This window comes from Gymnoscopelus microlampas (genome assembly GCF_963454915.1).
Source record: "Gymnoscopelus microlampas genome assembly, chromosome: 19".
Classification (NCBI taxonomy): Eukaryota; Metazoa; Chordata; class Actinopteri; order Myctophiformes; family Myctophidae; genus Gymnoscopelus; species Gymnoscopelus microlampas.
Window position 1 is genome coordinate 4,074,141 of NC_139956.1, and position 19,696 is coordinate 4,093,836.

The 19,696-nt window shown below is 41.0% G+C and overlaps 2 protein-coding genes across 2 annotated transcripts in view; one reads left to right on the forward strand and one right to left on the reverse strand.

The window, feature by feature from the left end:
* LOC311034844 (vitelline membrane outer layer protein 1 homolog) overlaps positions 1-19,696 on the forward strand; it is a 286,803-nt gene that overhangs the window by 29,506 nt on the left and 237,601 nt on the right. The gene's annotated exons all lie outside the window — the stretch shown is intronic.
* On the reverse strand, positions 1,387-16,198 carry LOC311035179 (caspase-8-like; the record flags this gene model as incomplete). Its single annotated transcript, XM_084043258.1, has 7 exons — positions 1,387-1,528; positions 1,721-2,228; positions 2,431-2,542; positions 2,852-2,895; positions 7,711-7,758; positions 14,894-15,019; positions 16,168-16,198. The coding sequence occupies 7 exons, from the start codon at positions 16,196-16,198 to the stop codon at positions 1,387-1,389; spliced, it is 1,011 nt and encodes a 336-aa protein (XP_083899384.1).

A 19,696-nucleotide genomic window follows, 5' to 3' on the forward strand; every position in this document is an offset into this window, starting at 1 on the left:
GGAGTAAGATTGGTTTCAGTGATATTTGGAATGGCCCTTTACATTTCTGCAAAGTTTCAAAGAATGGTAAGTCTGCATGTATGTGTTAGGGGCAGATGAATAATTGTCATAAAACTGCAATATTCATTGGCTCATTAAAGCTTCATTTTTTCACTTATGGAAAATCCGCTGCATATTTTTGTCGGCATAGGTCCAAAGTTCATGTGTAAAATGTTTCGTGCAAATTACTCAAAAATCCCAGGAGGAGATAGGTTTTAACTGTTTTTCATATAATTCAAAATGGTGGGAGATCTAAAGGTCAGAGGTCAAAAGTCAGAGTGTGAAAGTTGTTCAGCATGAGGAGACGCATATGTGTATTGAAGTTTCATGGCTGTAGGTCAAACAGGGCATGAGTTGTACCTGTTTAAAGTTGGCATTTTTCAATTGAGTGATATAGCGCCACCTTTTGACGAAAGATTGTGAGATTTATTTTTTGATAGTTTTTCATGACCATCTATCATATGGCCGAGTTTCATAAAAAGCGTATGCACGGTTCAGCCAGAAATGCCAAAAGTGGCAGAAGAAGAAACGGAATAATGCCAATAACAAAACGGGTCCATGCTGGAAGCCTGGCCCCGTAACAAACAGCAAAAAATAACACTATGTATGTTTTGAGGGATGGGGTTAGACTATTCCAATCCTGGGTGGCAGTGCTGTAGAAGGAGAATTTGCCCATGTTTGTTTTATGGGTGGGTGATACCAAATTGTTGTTAACGCTCCCTCTGGTATTGTGACTGTGGTTGTCGCTAACCTTTTGGAGGCATTTACTCAGATATGCGGGAATAGGGGGCTTATCGGGCAAATTTGCATTTACAATTTTGAAGATCAGTCCCATTTTTAGATGTTTAACCCTGTCTTCCACCCTGAGCCAGCCTAGGCTGGCAAAATGGGTTGGAGAAAGGTGGGTCATGGGCCCCAGTCCGAGGAGTAGCCGAATCAGTTTGTTTTGGGAGGTTTGAAGCTTAGTCTTCAGTGACACTGAGGTGTTGGAGTACCAAGAGGTGCAAGCATAGTCAAAAAGTGGCTGAATCAGGGCCCCTGAGAGGGTCCTGAGGGCCTGAGGGTCGACAAAAGAGGAAACTCTGCCCATAAATTTGGTTCTCCGGTTTACTCTTTTGACCACCTTTGTCGCCATGCTTTCACCTGTAGGTATTTGTCAAGAATACAACCCAAATAGGTAATCTCTTCTTTGCTAGAGATAAATGTGTCATCGACTTTGGCTCTAGACCAGATATGAGCACTGAACAGTAAATAGAAAGCCTGGTGATGTGAGGTTAACCGGGACATTCAGTATTACATGTGTGTGTGTTGTGTGTGAATGCACTCAGTGTTCTGGGTGTTTTGGAATCAATTGGTAATCGGTGAGAACACCAGCCTTTTCCTCAGGGTGACCTTTATCTCAGGGATCTGTGGCTTCATGCCCTCAGGTGTCACCTTGTTGCTCACTTCGTTGTTGACTCGACGAAGAATGGTCAGGAGTTCATCGCCCCTGTAACAAACAAAACATTCAGAACTCTCCAAAAAAGTTACAACCACTACACCTGACACTTGACTGAATAAACAATGTAGCAGGCCTACATGCTGCAATGGTGGCAATTAGGTGGTCAGGTCTAAAACATTCATACAATATATCAATTTATATTCATGTTTGGTATTTTGTCTTCATGATTCTGAGAGTTACCTCTTACAGCCTTCTTTCAGCTGTTTGCACAGAGACTGCATGAACCAGGTCCCTTTTTCTGGGTGTCTATACGCTGTAGTATTAGATGCCATGGTGACCAGGAAATCTGCTTCCACTTGAATCAAGCATACTCCACTCTCCCTATCGAAGAAGAACACTTTGGGCTTGTTCTCAAGCTGGGGACAGTTCACTTCATTGAAAGGTGTAGTTATTTCATCAATGCGGAGGGGCTTCAGATCAGTCCCATAAAATACACCTGCTTCTCCGTGACTCATAACGCAGCAGACAAAGGCATCTCCATGCTCTAGAGGATCCTTAAGGTCAATGAACTCCCCCTTCATCTCCCCCATCCCCTTTCTGGACCATTCCTTTACATTGAACTTCTGTAGTTCAGTGGGGTTCTTCATAGAAGAGAAGCCTTCCAGTATCTCCTTCATTTGATCCCTGGTTTGGTCTTTACACATCAACACCCTGAAGTCCAGCCAGCTGAATGTATCTGCCAAGGTTTCTGGAAAACGAACACACCCATGACTCATTCAACCACTGAAGAAACACAACATTTTACAATTAAAATTTCATGTTTACATTTTAGATGAAATGCTCATTGAGAGCGCAAGTGCAGAGTGATGTTCAATTTGTAGATAACAAACATTGCTAACAATCAACAGTAAAGACTATGAGGGCCAGAACCACGGTATCAACAATCATACCAGCATCCTTGTCTGTTCCATGTCGAAAAGATTTGACTTTCGGAAATTCCTGATTGTGCAAGATCACACATAGACCTGTAGGTTTGCTGTTCAATGTGTACTGGTCATCATCCTAGAAACAGAGAGGAATGTCTTGTTTTGTTTGTAATGTTCTCATTTACTTAAACCATTTATTTATGTCATATTCTTGTAATGTCCTGTACCTGTTTGTATGGTCGTCTGTACGCATGGAAACAAATAAGCATATGTACTGTACATTTACATGTCTAGAACGCTTCTCTCTATAATAATAAAAAACTATACATATATGTATATACTGTATATATATATACACACAGTATATATATATATATATATATATATATATATATATATATATATATTCCCTTTGTTCTCTGTGTGTGTGTGTACCTTTACTTACTTGTACTTTTACTTGCTTCTGCATATTGCTTTGGACAGCACCATCTGGATAAAGAAAAGCCAATAAACATAATTATTCCAAAAGATAAAATGCCTTAATGGCATTTTCATTCTTTGTTTGAAAACTGGAATGGTATGGAATATAGCGTTTATGCAGACTTTTGTAACATGGAAGTTATCTCTATAAAAGTATACACATTTTGGATAAATTAGGAAAAAAAATTACGTTATTAAATATCATAATTACATTCAACAAGATAATCTCCAAAAATCAACTACACACACAATTATGTCATACAAAATTGTCACGACAGCTTCATTCAACTTAGGTCAATTATTTCTCCCCTTCAATAAAACCAATTGCTATTGTTTGTGTGTGTGTATGTGTAAACCAATTGCTATTGTTTGTGTGTGTGTATGTGTATGTGTATGTGTATGTGTATATATATATATATATATATATATATATATATATATATATATATATATATATGTGTGTGTGTGTGTGTGTGTGTGTGTGTGTGTGTGTGTGTGTGTGTGTGTGTGTGTGTGTGTGTGTGTGTGTGTGTGTGTTGCCAGGTCAACACACACACACACACACACACACACACGGGCACATCTTCTCCTTCTGATGTCACACCATCATTCAAAGGTTCTTCAAAATGTTTGAATCAGAAACATATAAATAAGTGATAACCACTAAACTAAACTCATTAGTGAATGTATTTTGGAATCTCATAAATTAGAAGCTATTTATTCCTTGACGTCTCAGATGTGAAGGAAATATCAAAAGTCAAATGAAATAAATAGTCAGTAGTCCACAATTTAATCCTGGAATGAAAATATTTCACTTTTCTCATTTTCAAATCATTCAAATATCTTGTCCTATATTTCCTATTTGCTATGGGATTTATTTTTGTATATATACATATGTTATATAACATATCCGAGGTATGTTAATCGCAATTCATTATTTCAATCACAATTAATCACATATTTATTTGGCCTACCTGTAGTTTAGGACACGGCTCTCTATGTCTGTGAGCTTGCTCCTTATGTTTTACTGTTATGTGTTGTGGATTTCCATGTAGCGGAGCAGATAAGTGCTACGATCTTTCAATTTATGATAAAAGCGTGAAAATTGGCGTGAGTCTCCATGGGTCACTTGACAAGAATATTGTCTGAGCCATTTGTAATTTCAAGATGGCGGCCATTTTTCAAGATGGCCGACACCTTAGTGGGCAGTTAAGTGATATGATGGTTTATTTGGTGATACAAGCATGAAAATTGGCATGAGCAGTCTCTGTGGGTCACTTGACAATAGGCCACCCACAGCTATTTGAAATTTCAAGATGGCGGCCATTTTTCAAGATGGCAAACACTTTAGTGGAGCAATTAAGTTATATAATGGTTTATTTGGTGATACAAGCATGAAAATTGGCATGAGCAGTCTCTCTGGGTCACTTGACAATAGGCCACCCACAGCTACTTCAAATTTCAAGATGGCGGCCATTTTTCAAGATGGCCAACACTTTAGGGGAGCAATTAAGTTATATATAATGGTTTATTTGGTGATACAAGCATTACATTTGGCATGAGCAGTCTCTAAGGGTTGCTTGACAAGAAAACACTCCCAGCCACTTGAAATTTCTATTTTCAAGATGGTCACCCCCTGGATCCTCAAAAGATACATTTTCTCATAGAAATGTACTTTTTTTTTTTCATTAAGAACGATTATTATTATTATTATTATTATGCTAAAACAGTTGTGTTGATTTGTTGATCATAGATAGATTAGATAAGAGTGAATATCTGCACTACCAGGGCACACTGGTGATATATCACTGCTGTTAAACCTCAGAGTGGGGTTCAATGTCAGCTAATTGAAAGTTAGTATCCCAAATGCTGTCTAATTTACCCCAAAACAGTTAGATAGCCGCACCTGAATTGACAGGTTGTGCCAGCGCGGGAGAGCCTAGCCAAGGTTAATGGGGTTTTAATTAACCGGATGGTGTACAGATCGCATGGGATTTAAATGGCATTGGATGAACGATCGGACTAAGTGTTGGGTTAAGGCACAAACTTAGTTGTATCCCATACATCAAAGTGCTTGGTAAAAGGTGGTAAAAGGATAAACCCTCTGCCTCTGCCTATGCTGCAGACATGGCAGAAGCCATCATAACAGTTGTGAAAACTAACTGGGACAGATGTTTCATTTGTCAGCAGGTCACCAAGGAAAAACTCATTCAGCCAAGTTTATTCAACAGAGAGCACGATCGTACTGGTCATGATACCATTGCAAGAAATGTTCCATTATTTCATAAGATCAATGCTCTGCCTATCTTACTTAGTCCAACCCAACTAGATGAAGGTGATGGCATAGAAACACATTGACAAGAAACAGAGCAACATATCATTCAAGCTGTTCAACAACACAGAGCTGGAAAGGGCCCAAAAGAGAGCATTTACATCTGCTGAAGACACTGAAGATACCAAAGATATCCATGTCAAGAGACTAAGAAGATCTAATGTATGACCGGTCCAGTGATGTCACAACTGTGAACGAGGCCAGGCTTGATCTCTTTGCCAGAAAGCAAAGACGATATGACTTGATCCTGCCAACTCAAGCAGCACTCAAAGAGCATGCCAAACGTGCTTCTTATGAGGCTGGATACGTGTGGGGACAGGCATTGAAGCGACCTCCACAAATGCCGAGCCCATCTGACTGGGGATGGGTGGAACAGTCTTCTGGACTCCACTTCCACCTATTGCTTCCACCTATTGCGGAGAGTTGTTGGGAGTTGACCAATTGTGGGTGCACCAAGGCATGTACTGGAAGGTGTAAGTGCTTCAGATATGGACCCAGTTTCACATGCCTATGTAATTGCCCCTGCTAGAACCTATATTTGCATGTTTATTTTGCCAGAGTTATTCCCCGTTGTCCTCTGTGTTTTCAAGCGTAGGCCTATGGCTCGGCTTCCCCTCGCCACATCGGCGCATCATGTTTTACTTTGTATCTAGTCTATTACTGTGTAATTTTCAGTTGTTACTTTGTAACATTGCTTCCACTACCTTCCACTGCCATATCTAACAGTGAAGCACATTTTCAGTTTAGTTCCTTAGTATAGTTTGTCATGGTTCCGTGGCTATTGCCATTCAGTGTTAGCCATTGCTCATAATTTTGGAGCACTGTCCGTTCAGCACCACAACTGTGCTTATCAGCACCACAACTGTGTTAATTTATTCATCTTATTTTTTGTTTCCCCACCCCTTAGTATCTATTTGACACATGTAATGGCTGTTAGTTTAAAAAAAAATATATATATATATATTATCCTCCCTTGTGACTGTTACCTTGTCATGGTAAGGGAGCTTGTGTAAGCCTACCTCAGTGAACCCTGAGAGCTATGCCGGTGGGAGGCAACTCCTGACAGGTTTTACCAAACTGGACAGCTTGTGGGCGAGGAGTCAGACAAAACACAGTCAAACAACCTCTCTTGACAGAGCTTTTTGAGGAACCCAATACATTTCTATGAGAAAAGGTATCATTTAAGGATCCACATGGCGCACGGCAGACATCTTGAAATTTCAAGTGGCTGTGGGCGGTTTCTTGTCAAATGACCTTTTGAGACGGCTCATGGCAATTTTCATGCTTGTAACACCAACTAAATGATTTCTTAAGCTTAACTGCTCCACTAAGGTGGTGGCCATCTTGAAAAATGGTCGCCATTTTGAAATTTCAAGTAGCTGTGGGTGACTTATTGTCAATTGACCCACAGAGACTGCTCATGCCAATTGTCATACTTGTATCACCAAATGAACCATTATATAACTTAAATGCTCCACTAAAGTGTCGGCCATCTTGAAAAATGGCCGCCATCTTGAAATTTCAAGTAGCTATGGGTGGCTTATTGTCAAGTGACCCACAGAGACTGCTCATGCCAATTTTCATGCTTGTATCACCAAATAAACCATCATATCACTTAACTGCCCACTAAGGTATCGGCCATCTTGAAAAATGGCCGCCATCTTGAAATTACAAATGGCTCAGACAATATTCTTGTCAAGTGACCCATGGAGACTGCTCACGCCAATTTTCACGCTTTTATCATCAACTGAAAGATTCTGCCAGAAAAAAGCATTTAGCCGCTCCACTAATGGTCATTGCAGATGTTACAGTACCATTACTGTTGTTACCCCACAACTCATTAGGCATAACATTTTTTTATTCAGCTACTTTCAATAGGGAGCAATACATACTACTAGTGATTGGAATGTAACAGGGAGGCTACAATATCCTGTGTTAAATTTATGTTGTATGTTTATTATGTACTGTATGTGTATTTTGTAGAATCCTGTATGAGGTCCATCATTTTGTGCTAATGTAAAAAAAAAAAGGAACATGATATTTTAGAGATCCTTTATAAGCATAAAGGTGGACACTACATTACTCATATTAATATTTCTTTTGTCTTTTTAATTGTTTCCAATAATAAACATACTTTTGCATATAGCAATTTTTCACTCCCATATTAATATGGGTATAAAATACTTGAAAGATATTCCTCCAAGGTACATTGTGAACAGATAAAAAAAATGTATGGGATTAATCGCGCGATTAACTATGACAAAGCATGCGATTAATCACGATTAACAATTGTTATCGTTTGACAGCACTAATGTAGTATGTATATTTAGTGTATGTTTTATCTTGTTTGTGGTAAAGTGTGACCCTAGTCAGCCAATCAGTCACACAATCAAGTCACACATCACTTGCAGGTGAAAACATACCGTATAAACAGGACAGTTGATTTCTAACTCAAATTGAATAGTGGGCCATCCATAAAAAAGCGGACCCACCTGAAGGCTCAGCAGTCTCTTTGGATGCATCCATCGATTCATTTATGTCTTAAACACAAGAGAGGAAGGGACAGTTATTGTTTGAAGGAATGAATGTGTTTTGATCTGCACTTGAGGGACTCTTAACCTCTTGACTAGAGCTTACAGTGTGGGTCCTATATTACAACTGGCATCATCGATAGTGTACAACGAGTTGCCATTTTCACATGGAATTGAGCCCAATCTATCGTCTTAAAATAACCGGTGTGTTTTCTGTCCGCCAGGCCAACCACAGCGCTGCATATCACACCAAAGATCCGGGCATTGTGTTCAAAATGACTCAGGAATTAAGAGATGTGTCAATCTGTTTCATGAACCATGAATTGTTTACATATTTAAAACATTGTTTTGATGTTCATATTAACCATAGGAAGTATTAAGTAGTTTGTTATCAGGACATCCTAATAACATTCCATAGGGCCGGACCACACATATTTACATCATCAACTTGCATCCATTTTCAAAAGTATGAACTGCCTAAAATGAACTACAATTACACACACACACACACACACACACACACACACACACACACACACACACACACACACACACACACACACACACACACACACACACACACACACACACACACACACACACACACATACATACATACATACATACATACATATATATATATATATATATATATATATATATATATATATATATATAATATTAACTAATGACATTTACATTTAATCCTTGAAGATAAGAAACAAAATCACTCTTCTCATTTTTAATCCATTAAATTGTTTTCTTTTCATACAATCAATTTCTAAACTGGATTTAAATTAGTTTTTCTTATTTTGTTTGTGGAATAGTGTCACCCGGCAAGCCAACCAACCAACCAACCAACCAAGTCACATCACTTGCAAGCATAATATGTTACCCAGCACGATAAAGAATAAGTCATCTAGGCTTTTTTCATTTTGTCATATGAAAGCAGGGAATCATAGCTCACACACACACGTCCCGTGCCATAAGTTGAGCTGGCTTTCAACAAGTTGAAAACAACGCCACATGCAGAGCGTCTCTGTTTCAGTTTCCACAGCCGCAAGGCCTCCCCGCTCTCGCGTGTGAGCGCGCGCACACACACGCACGTACCAACATGCGCATGAAAGAGAGGCAGAAACGGAGGGGTGGTTTATGTACTGGCTAAAACAAAGGGATGGTTGCTGGCTTTAGAAGTGGACGGCGTGCGGGGGGAATTTATATAGTCGCCTTTTGCGATACTGAGATTGCGCGCGTTCACCACGATAACGATGCGATAACGATATATCGTGCAAAACTAGCAGGAATGTAGGTACTCCAGTGTTATGTAATTGTGATGGAGATAAAATAATTAATCTGCACCTGATCACCTGGAAATTTTAAATCAACTGGAATACTATTGCATTCCTGCATAACCAGTAGTCAAGAATACAGTTCACAGGTTAAACATTAGGCTATAAATTCACATTTTTGAAAGTGTTTATTTTCCTGTAGGCTATTTTCCTGTAGCTGAAGTATACAGTTACTTCAAAGTCCTTGAAATTAATGCAATTCTAGATTCCGGGTGTTTTCTTTGACTTTTCACTACTGGCTTACTGTTTAACGTGAACAAAGGACCTAAATGCGTCCATTTGGTTCCATTAAAGGATCTACACCATGCATTTAAAAAATAATAATAATATTTAATATGATATTGTTTATGTCCCTCAAACATTTTTCAAAAGGTTTGAGCCTAAATCAAGCCTCAGATATACTCATTCCAACTAACTTCTCTCTGGCTTATAAAGCACTTTCACCTGCAATACCACATTGTCCTGTTTGGCACGGGGTGCTATTGAGCCAGTTTGTATGCATGTTATCTCCTGGTTCTGTGGAAAAAGTAAAAATAAATAATAAGACAAAATAAATAAAATAAAAATAAGGAAAAAAAGTGTTTTTTTTTTTTTGGTTGGAACTGAAAAACGGGAGGTATTGTACCCTGACGTGACGTCACGTCAGGGTGCAAATCAGTTTGGCCTGTTTTGAGACCAATTCACAGAAAACCCCAGATTTGCTGTGAAAGCCTGAGTGTTCAAACTGGGGTATCTTTGGGGATAGACGAGAGGTAGGGGAGACCAAAAAGAAAGAAAAAGTTAAAATTCATGGTGTAGTCCTTTTAATGTTGCTACTAACCCTTTAAACAGGACAGTAATGTCACTGTGCAGAAACCCAAAATAGACGATCTATAAGCTCACAACGCGTCACACTGCGACACGTTGTGAGCTTATAGATCGGCTATTTTCATGAAACATGTTTTGTGTATGTCGGACTTCTGCGTTGTATTGTAGTGTCATAGTTACAATCATAGTTTTGATGCTATCTTGAAATGGTTTGCATCATTTTAATCACAAGGCCTGTACCTTTAAAATGGTATATAGCTTGACTATGTAGGTGACACACACTAGTGTACATGTGACAGGGTGGAAAACAGGACATTATCATAGTTTGTGTTATTTATACTTATGCATTGTTTTTTCATCATCTTAACCCTTCTTTTAACATTATTGTGATGAAAGCACTGCATGTTTTGTGATGGACATGTTTTCCCCAGTCACCGAGCCATTTGGTATGCCCCGATTGACAATGACAGCAGACAGCTGTGATATTGACTGGCACTCAGGCGTGGTCCCCGCGGCCCAATCCCACAGCAGGTTATGTCACCAGCAGCCAACCACGACGGAGGAGGGCGCGGTGTCCCTGGTGAAACGAGTAGACCGGTCATTTCAAAAAGGACAGTGAGCGAGTAAGCAGGAGAGCAGGAGTGTGTGTGAAGGAACCGGTGCGACACACAGAAAGTCCCAGTGCGTAGCCGAGGTAAAGGACGAGAGAGACGGGAGAGCGCGTGCTGCCAGCCACGGAGAAACAGAGCAAACATTGGCAGACGGCTCCATATAGAAAATCACCTGCATAAAAGTCGACTGTGTGTGCAGAGGGGAAGGAGAGGACGACAATAGCATTTTATTGTATTTTAATAGCACTTGCACTTTACTTTGGAATAAGTACTACATGCACTATTGCTATTAATTTGCACATTGCTATTGGACGCAGAGACCCCCGGTGTTGCACTTGAACTGACCTAATTATAAATAGTATTTAAAACTCACTTTATCTAGCACCTGCACTTTACTTACGCAAAGTATTGTTGCCTTATTGCTATTTATTTGCGCTCTGCTATTATTGTTACTTCTGCCCCGTTTTTGCATTTTAGTTTTGTATTGAATGTATTTTAGTTTAGTTTAGCGGCGCCATAGGAGGTTAGGGTTTATATTTTAAGATTGTTGTTTATTTTGTATGCTGGTTTTAAAGGCACAGAGGCCTCTTGTAACAGGGACAATTCCAATAAATGTATGTTCACCCTTTTTATCCATTGTGTCGACCTCAGTTTCCTCCTGGGTTTTAAGTTGTGTTGTTCTCCTAAAGTCTAAGTACTTACCTAAATATCTCGAACCTGTGTTAGTCCAGGGGCCAAGCCATATTTTGGTACCACCTAAGGTGACCGTAAAGTTTTTGTATTTTTGTCTTCCTACATGTCTCTAGTTTATATTTTGGTATGATAACCCTTCCAATCTTGCAGCTTAATGGCAGTTATCACTACCTACCGGCTAATGTATCCGGTAGGAGACACAAAGTAGAGTCTTTGTGTCTCCTACCGGAAATACACCCGGGCATCAAATTATTGCGACAAAAAACAAAATACATCCATGTATTCAAGGCTTCATGGGGTGAGCAATTGATAGAAAATAAATATTTTTTGGGGTGAACTCCTCCTTTAAGTTTCCCAGGGGGACTCTCTACCCATTCAGCTATGACCACCCTAGACCGAAGGAGGGTCAACTTTTACAAGCTTATGGAAAGCAGTCTTTTTGCAAACACCAAACATCTGAGAAGTTATCAATTGCACACCCCATGAAGCCTTGAATACATGGATATATTTTGTTTTTTGTCGCAATAATTTGATGCCCGGGTGTATTTCCGGTAGGAGACACAAAGATTCTACTTTGTGTCTCCTACCGGATACAATAGCCGGTAGGTAGTGATAACTGCCATTAAGCTACAAGATTGGAAGGGTTATCATACAAAAATATAAACTAGAGACATGTAGGAATGCAAAAATACAAAAACTTTACGGTCACCTTAGGTGGTACCAATTTGTGAAAATATCAGTGTTGGCCCCTGGACTATGTGTAGCCTGTGAAGGGAAAAGTCTTATTCAAGGAGTTCCTAGGCTCCTAAATTCAAACCTAGGTGGCGTAGTCTACTCTGCAAGTTTAATCATTTTATTCCATTGCTATATACAACAATTATGCACCCCACACTTTAATGTGCAACTGATATTTTATTGTTGTTAACCTAATGTGAATAAGTTTCAAAGGTGTCATTACTTAAAGGTAGGGTAAGTGATTTTCTTTGGTTAAAATAAGTGTTAAATAGCTCTATATTCTGATAGTACTCATTGCTATAGAGTGTCTGATCAGTAACAGGAGTCTCCATGTCTCTCCAGCTCTTTATAAAACAGAAAATGCATTTTCGTTTCAGTTTCAGTTTCATTTCCAATTTTATCCAATAAGGATAGAGAACTCAGTCAGGATACAGATTAAACAAGTGAAATTGGAAGTGATGACAGTGACACTAAGAAATGAGCTGACAAAATGGGAACTGGAACACTATAAAAATTAAGCTGATAAATGGGTACTCTCTTCTGATTGGCTGAAATATTGTCACCTACTGTACCAAAACAAATATTTTCTGTTTATGAAAGAGCTGGAGAGACGGGGAGGCCCCGGTTACTGAACAAACACTCTATAGCAATGGTTACTATCACAATATAGTGCTTTAACCTTTTAACAAATACTTTTTGTTTTAACAAAAAAATATCACTTGCCCTACCTTTAACCAGTAAATTGGCAAAGTTAAATGTGACTCAGTTGGCCACCGTCACATACACATATTTGTTTGTCTGAAAAAAAAGGGAAAACACGGCCGTGTTTCCACAACAACACACCAACGTACTGGTGTTGCCATGTCTACTTATTATAAGCAACCTTGTTTTCTGTAAAGTTGCTTGCAAATATTGGTAATCGCTTTTTATTTGTTGTGAGCTTGTAGATCGTCTATTTCCAAATAGTCTATTTTCAAGTTTTAAAGCCCTCACGTGGCCTACTAGTGACATGGTTGCTTATTTCTCTCTCGGAAAAATCTGGCAACACGCACATTTTTCATGCCACCAAAGAAGAAAAATGCGGAAACAATCCCCTTTTCCAAAACCAGTGAAAAATACGCTATATTATGTACATTTCCGTGTTTAAACAGTTGGTAAGTAATGCAAATTAAGCTAACTATTAGCCATATTTGGCTAACTCTAGGTGATCTCGGCGGACTTCACTATTATTTTTGTTTCCACTTCACATTAATTCATTTATATCATATTTACATGCCGAGTTAAGCTCTGACATTTAAGTGTTATGTAGCCTGATATTACCAGATTGCTATAGTGGGTTAAGAACATTTTAGATGAAAAAAAAACAACCTTTTTTTCCCTGCTCTTTTCCACTCTGGTGGAAAATAAGCCCGCCCAAGATGACAGTCTCCCCATCAAAACACGTCACATATAACCACAATAGTTGATTTTAAGTTTATTTGAATAGCAGTTCATTTCTATAAAAAGGACCTACCTGTCTGGTTATATGTAGTAAGTTTTTTTTTCCCCACAGTGCCACCATGTTTGACAGTAAACATCTGCTTGTGTTTTGGAGTGAATTTGGAGTGAAAAGTGACTGTCACCAGGGATGCTAAGAAGCAACTATAATAGGCCACATGAACACTTAAAACCTATATATGTCGGCCATTAAACAATGTGCATATGTATATGTTGGTTATTTGAAAATAGACGATCTACAAGCACACAACCGCAACCACCATTATTTACAAGCAACTTTACAGAAAAACAAACCCAATGTGGCTTATAATATGCAGACCAGGCAACACAATTATAACATTTTACTGCTTTTATACTTGCTTGCATAATGGGGATATCTGATATTGTTGTCCTGAAACCGACATTGTCATATGCATGGAATGTAATGTATTTCATATGATCTCACGATGCCAGCTGAAGGTGACCAGCACTGCACAAATCAGAGTGACAGGCCCCACAAATCACCCTTGCCGTGTTAAAACTTAATTGGCATGTATTTGATTATTTTGCTTCTTAAATGCAACATTTTATGAAGACATGAAAGTAATATGGCTGCAAAATGGAAAAATGAAAATATCTCAAATATCCCAAATGGAAAAGAGTAAATAGCCGATCTCAATCAAAAATACATTTATTAGGGCCAGCCCCGTTTAGTATGTTAACTGAATATCCCCTATGATATAGGGCCTGTATCATATAATATGATAATATAATCCTATATTCAAATTGCCTAGAGGGTGGGTGGACCGCGTACTATGGACCGCGGTCACAAACGTAACAAGTGGACCTGCGAGGCGCACCGGTGCTCCGATCCGCACCTAACTTGGCACAAACACTGCTCACAGGGGTCTGCCATCAGAATAGCCATACTTGTGGCCCCCAGGGGCCCAATCCGCACTAAAATTGGCACAAACACTGTTCATTTTCTGTCTACCATGACAATAGTCCCAGCAGGAGCTACGTGTAGCGGCCTGAAAATCGGGTATAATTAGACTTCCTATTAAATTTGTACACCCACCCACCCACCCACCCACCCACCCAGACCCACACACACACACACACACACACACACACACACACACTGTATGCCTTTTTCTTTTCCAATTCCCAGATATAATGTATTTTTAAACTGTAATGTTGTTGAATTTGCACTGTATTGTATTGCTCGACGACACTGCAAATGAGTTTAATTACTCAGTGTAATTTCGAGAATAAATAAATCCTGAATGATTGAATGAACACACACAGACCCAGGGGATAAGGATAAGGATAATTCCTTTAACAGGTCCGTTCATGAAAGTCCTTACGGTCTTGTTTCCAATGAGGGCCTGTGAGCAATTAGGGGTTAAGAGTCTTGCTCAGGGACACATTTCATTTCATCGACACATTTGCTGGCCTGACCTGGAAACGTACCTGGGGCAACCAGGGCCTCTGGCTCCCTAGGCGGGCTCACTAACCACTCAGCTATGGCCGCCCCTGTCTCTTTGTTGGGTCCAAGTCGTTCCAGTGATGTCTCCAAATCGAGGGTTGTCAAGAATGCTTAGGGTTAGAAAAAGAGAGGGAAAAAAAAAACACTCTTTTCATTTTCCATTCTACAATCTACAATTTCCATACTGGATTTTAAATGGTTTAATTTTGTTTGCGGAATAGTGTGACTCTGCAAGCTAGCCAACCAAGTCTCAAAACACTTACAAACAGTATAGGGGTGCATATTCACAGGTCTCACGATTCGATTACATTCTATGACGCCTCTCCATGTATCTCAATTTTCTATATTACTGCACATGGCTACTTTTTTACCTGTCTATGCCCATATATGGTCATTTGCATGTATGGGATATATGTCCTCTCCGGGAACCATCACCTTACGTGGTGGAGAGGTTTGTGCGTCCCTATGACCCTATGTCCCAGGAAAGACGCCCTGTGATTGGCCAGTAGTGACTTTGAGTGGCAGTTGGGGCAAACGCTGTCCCCACAACATCATTTACTATTCTGTGCCCATCGGTACATAACTCGGACGGGGCTGAGTAGGCTCAAAGCGAACTTCGCAACGTTAGGCACGTCAACTCGCGCGCTGGGTGGTGCCTCTTGTGGCTCAAGGTCGCTTGAGACTGCGCCCCTCCGTCGCGTAGAAGAAAGAAGTCCTGCCTGCGCGCCCGCCCAATAGGGCGAGCCTTCCCAACCAGTACAAATCCGCCGTGCACTACCATATATGGGCCGACCAACGATCCGTCAATCTCCCTTCCGTGTTGCTACATGAAATGTGCAAACACTTCGACGTACAGGACACGGCACTCTTCTATCTCGTGAACTGTCTCGATACAACATCTCGATTGCGGGATTCTGCGAATCACGCTGCCGTGAAAGTGGTGAGAAAGTAGAAGGTGACCACACCTACATCTGAACTGGCCCAAAAGACAACAGTGGGCTGTTTGGTGTTGCCCTAGCAATGCCATGACATATCAGAAAATCTCTTATTGGATGGACCCCAGTCAGCGAACGACTGTTGACTACCCGTTTCCACCATCAACACGGCAAGCTGACAGTCGTTGTTGCCTACGCACCAACAGAGGTTGCAAACGACCAGGCAAAGAACGCTTTCTATGATCAATTACAACTGGTCCTCCAGCAGATACCCCCAGATGACATCAATATTGTACTGCCATATTTTAACGCCACTGTCTCACCCGCCTCTTGGGACGTGCAGACCAAAACCATCATTGGCCCAGAATCCCCAGATCCCATCACCAACAACAACGGAGATCGCCTCCTGCATTTATGTAATTCAGGGGGTCTATCTATTGTGGACACGTTTCCCAGGAAGAACATAAACAAATGGACATGGTACAGCAATGATGGCAAAACCCGAAAGGCCCTTGATAAGGATAATTCCTTTAACAGGTCCGTTCATGAAAGTCCTTGCGGTCTTGTTTCCAATGAGGGCCTGTGAGCAATTAGGGGTTAAGAGTCTTGCTCAGGAACATATTTCATTTCATCAACACATTTGCTGGCCTGGCCTGGCATCGTACCTAGGCGGGCTCACTAACCACTCAGCTATGGCCGCCCGATCATATCATCATCTCCAGTCGCTGGAAATCTAGTGTTACCAACTGCCGTGTATACCGTGGAGCCCAGCTAGGCAACACAGACCACCGCTTACTGGTAGCCCAGCTGCGACTGAAATTAAAGGCTGTTCCATCACCACGGGCCCCACCCCGACTGAGATCTTCCCATCTCCAGGACCCCACCATCACTGCAGTGTTTGTCCACTCCATCTCCAACAGGTATTATGCCCTGGCGAAGGAAGATCGCAGAGAACAATAACTTCACCCAAGTCTATAGAACACTGTGGCGACTAAAAACATGCCACCACCAGAGGACAGCCCTGGTAAAGGACTCTCAGGGTAACATACTTAACTCTGAGGATGAATGTATCAGCCACTGGAAGGAGCACTTCAATTAGCTTTTGCATCATCCTCCACCACAAACAGACCCCACTCTTACCGTGTCATCTGAAAATGCCAGTGCAAATCACAACTGCAGCGTAGATCATGTGACTAAAGAAGAGGTCGCAAAAACCCTGTCCAAACTGCGAAATGACAGGGCCCCTGGTATCTGTAACATCACAGCAGAAATGATGAAATTGGGCGGTGACAATACCATCGAGTGGCTAACCCACATTATTAACCAGGTCTGGATAACTGAGTGCCCCCCGGAAGACTGGACCCGGGTATCATCCTCCCCTTTTGGAAACAAACGGTGACAAATTGGTCTGCAATAACCACAGAGGAATCACACTCCTTTCCATCCCAGGAAAGATTTTTACCCGTATACTTCTCACCCGGGCTCTTCCGGCCCAGACTCTTTCAAAAGCTTTACAGCGATGCCGAAAGTTGTGTGCGGGTCAACAACAAGAACTTCACCTGGTTCTCAATCAACAGCGGAGTGAGACAGGGATGAGTAGCTGCACCAGACCACCAGTTTAACTGCATCATCGACCATCTGATGGAACAGATCTGTGCTCGTATTTCCGGGGTTCAACTAGGCAGTTACCCCCTCACAGATCTGGAATATGCAGATGACACCACACTATTCTGCTCCACACTAGATCAGCTATGAGAAGCCTTGGAGATCTACGAAGAGGAAGCCAATAAACTGGGTCTAAAGGTCAGCTGGGCTAAAACCAAACTCATGCACATCAGAGGAGAAGCCCCCCCCCCCCCCCCCCCCCCCCGCTGCACATCAGTGGGGGGGGGGGGGGGGGGGGGGTCCATTGTCACTAACAACGGCAACATAGCAACCGAGATAAATCGGAGAAGTGCCCTGGCAGCCAGTGCCATGAAAACTCCCTGGAAGCCGCTGTTTAGACACCATTCCATAACGAGAGAGACCAAATTACTGATCTATAACACCTCAGTTCTCTCCATTCTTCTTTATGGAGCAGAAACTTGGCCTCTCAACAAGAGCCTGGCTGACAGAATTGACGGCTTTGACACCAGAGCGATGCGCACAATAGAGGGGGTAAATGTTAAGATCGAGTCTCCAACATCAGGGTGTGGGAACGTACCAAACATTCCCCCGCATCCCGCCTGGCAGCACAGCACCGGATGCGCTGGTACGGCCACGTCAAGAGACTCCCTCCTGAACACCCTATATCCACCATCCTCCACTTCGATTCAAAAGCCGCCGGCTGGAAACGCCGCCGCGGTGCGTCCCCGCAGATGTTGGATGGATGCCATCACCAGGGACTTACACCAAACGGGCTTGTCGCTAGCTGAAGCCGAGCCCCTAGCACGGAACCGACTCAAATGGAGAACACTGGTGAAGCTGATTGGCTCAACCAATATGCCCATATGGGCATGCCAAGATACAGGGTATGGGCATATATTAATGACATCAGCTATCTCCATATATGGTCACAAAAGGGACACAGACAGACTGGTACAATGGGTACTCTGACTCCCTGACAATACTGTCATCCGCAAATGTCACGATATGGCTACCCGGATGTTTAGCTGAGCAGTCATGTGTTAACAGTATTAGTCTAGGACCTGGCTAAGATATGTATGCACTTAATTTAGGAGAGATTATCTCAAATGTTCTTGGCTAATATGACCCCAAGGAATAACTTAGGAACTATGAGAAATTCTCTACCCGGGGCGAAATACTCGGAAATGACCACGCCCCTTTTAAAATGACCGCTACTTCAAACATGGCTCTATCTTTTAAACCGTTGGAGCTACAGATTTTCTGAGGTGCTCAAAATGTACACAATACTCATGTTTAGGGAAAAATAGAAAAGTGTAAAATGTCAAATTTTATATTTTATTACAGAACAGCTTAAACAAACGGCTAAAAACGGTCAACTTATTTACAGTCCAGGGCCATAAGAATATTTTTGAGTGAATCAATCTAAAAGCACCACATTTGTCCCATATGTAACCCAGGGCATGCTCTAAAGATGTACTGTAGCAAGGGTGGCCGAGCCAGCAGCCTTTGGGATTATCATAGTGACCAAATCCAATATGGCCGCCACCTGAAAAAGGTTTTGGCTATGTTTGAACCAGATGAGCTACAAATGCAAACTTGGTGTCTAAATCATGTTTTTTGATAATTAGAAGCATGTTGGAATGCTTATCTTTATAATTTAATCTATTTATAGGACTCTAATTTGCATATCACAAATATGGCCACTATGTTATGAAACAACCAATGTATCTTACAGATGTAATTGTATTGAAACAATAGAATGATTTAAAGGAGACACACCATGAATTTAAAAAAAAAAGATATTTAATATCATATGGTGTATGTCCCTCAAACCATTTTCAAAAGGTTTGAGCCTAAATCAACACTCAGATATACTCATCCCAAGTCAATTCTCTCAGGCTTATAAAGCACTTTCAGCTGCAATACCAAAACGTCCTGTTGGGCAGAGGGGTGCTGTACTGCGGTACTGAGCAATTCTGTCTGTCAAAATACATGGGCAGAAAGTTTGGTGATGTAAGCAAACTTGTCATTCTGAGATGGCCTGTTTAGACACGCCCATTCTGAAAATCTCTGAAATGAGAATGAATGACTGAATGTTAAAAAAAAAAATGTTTTGGGGTACAAGAGACACTGGGGAGCCCAAAAAAAAAAAAAAAAAAAAAAAAAAGTGAAATTCATGGTGTATCTCCTTTAAGAGTAGAACTCATTCCTAAGTATACAGCTACA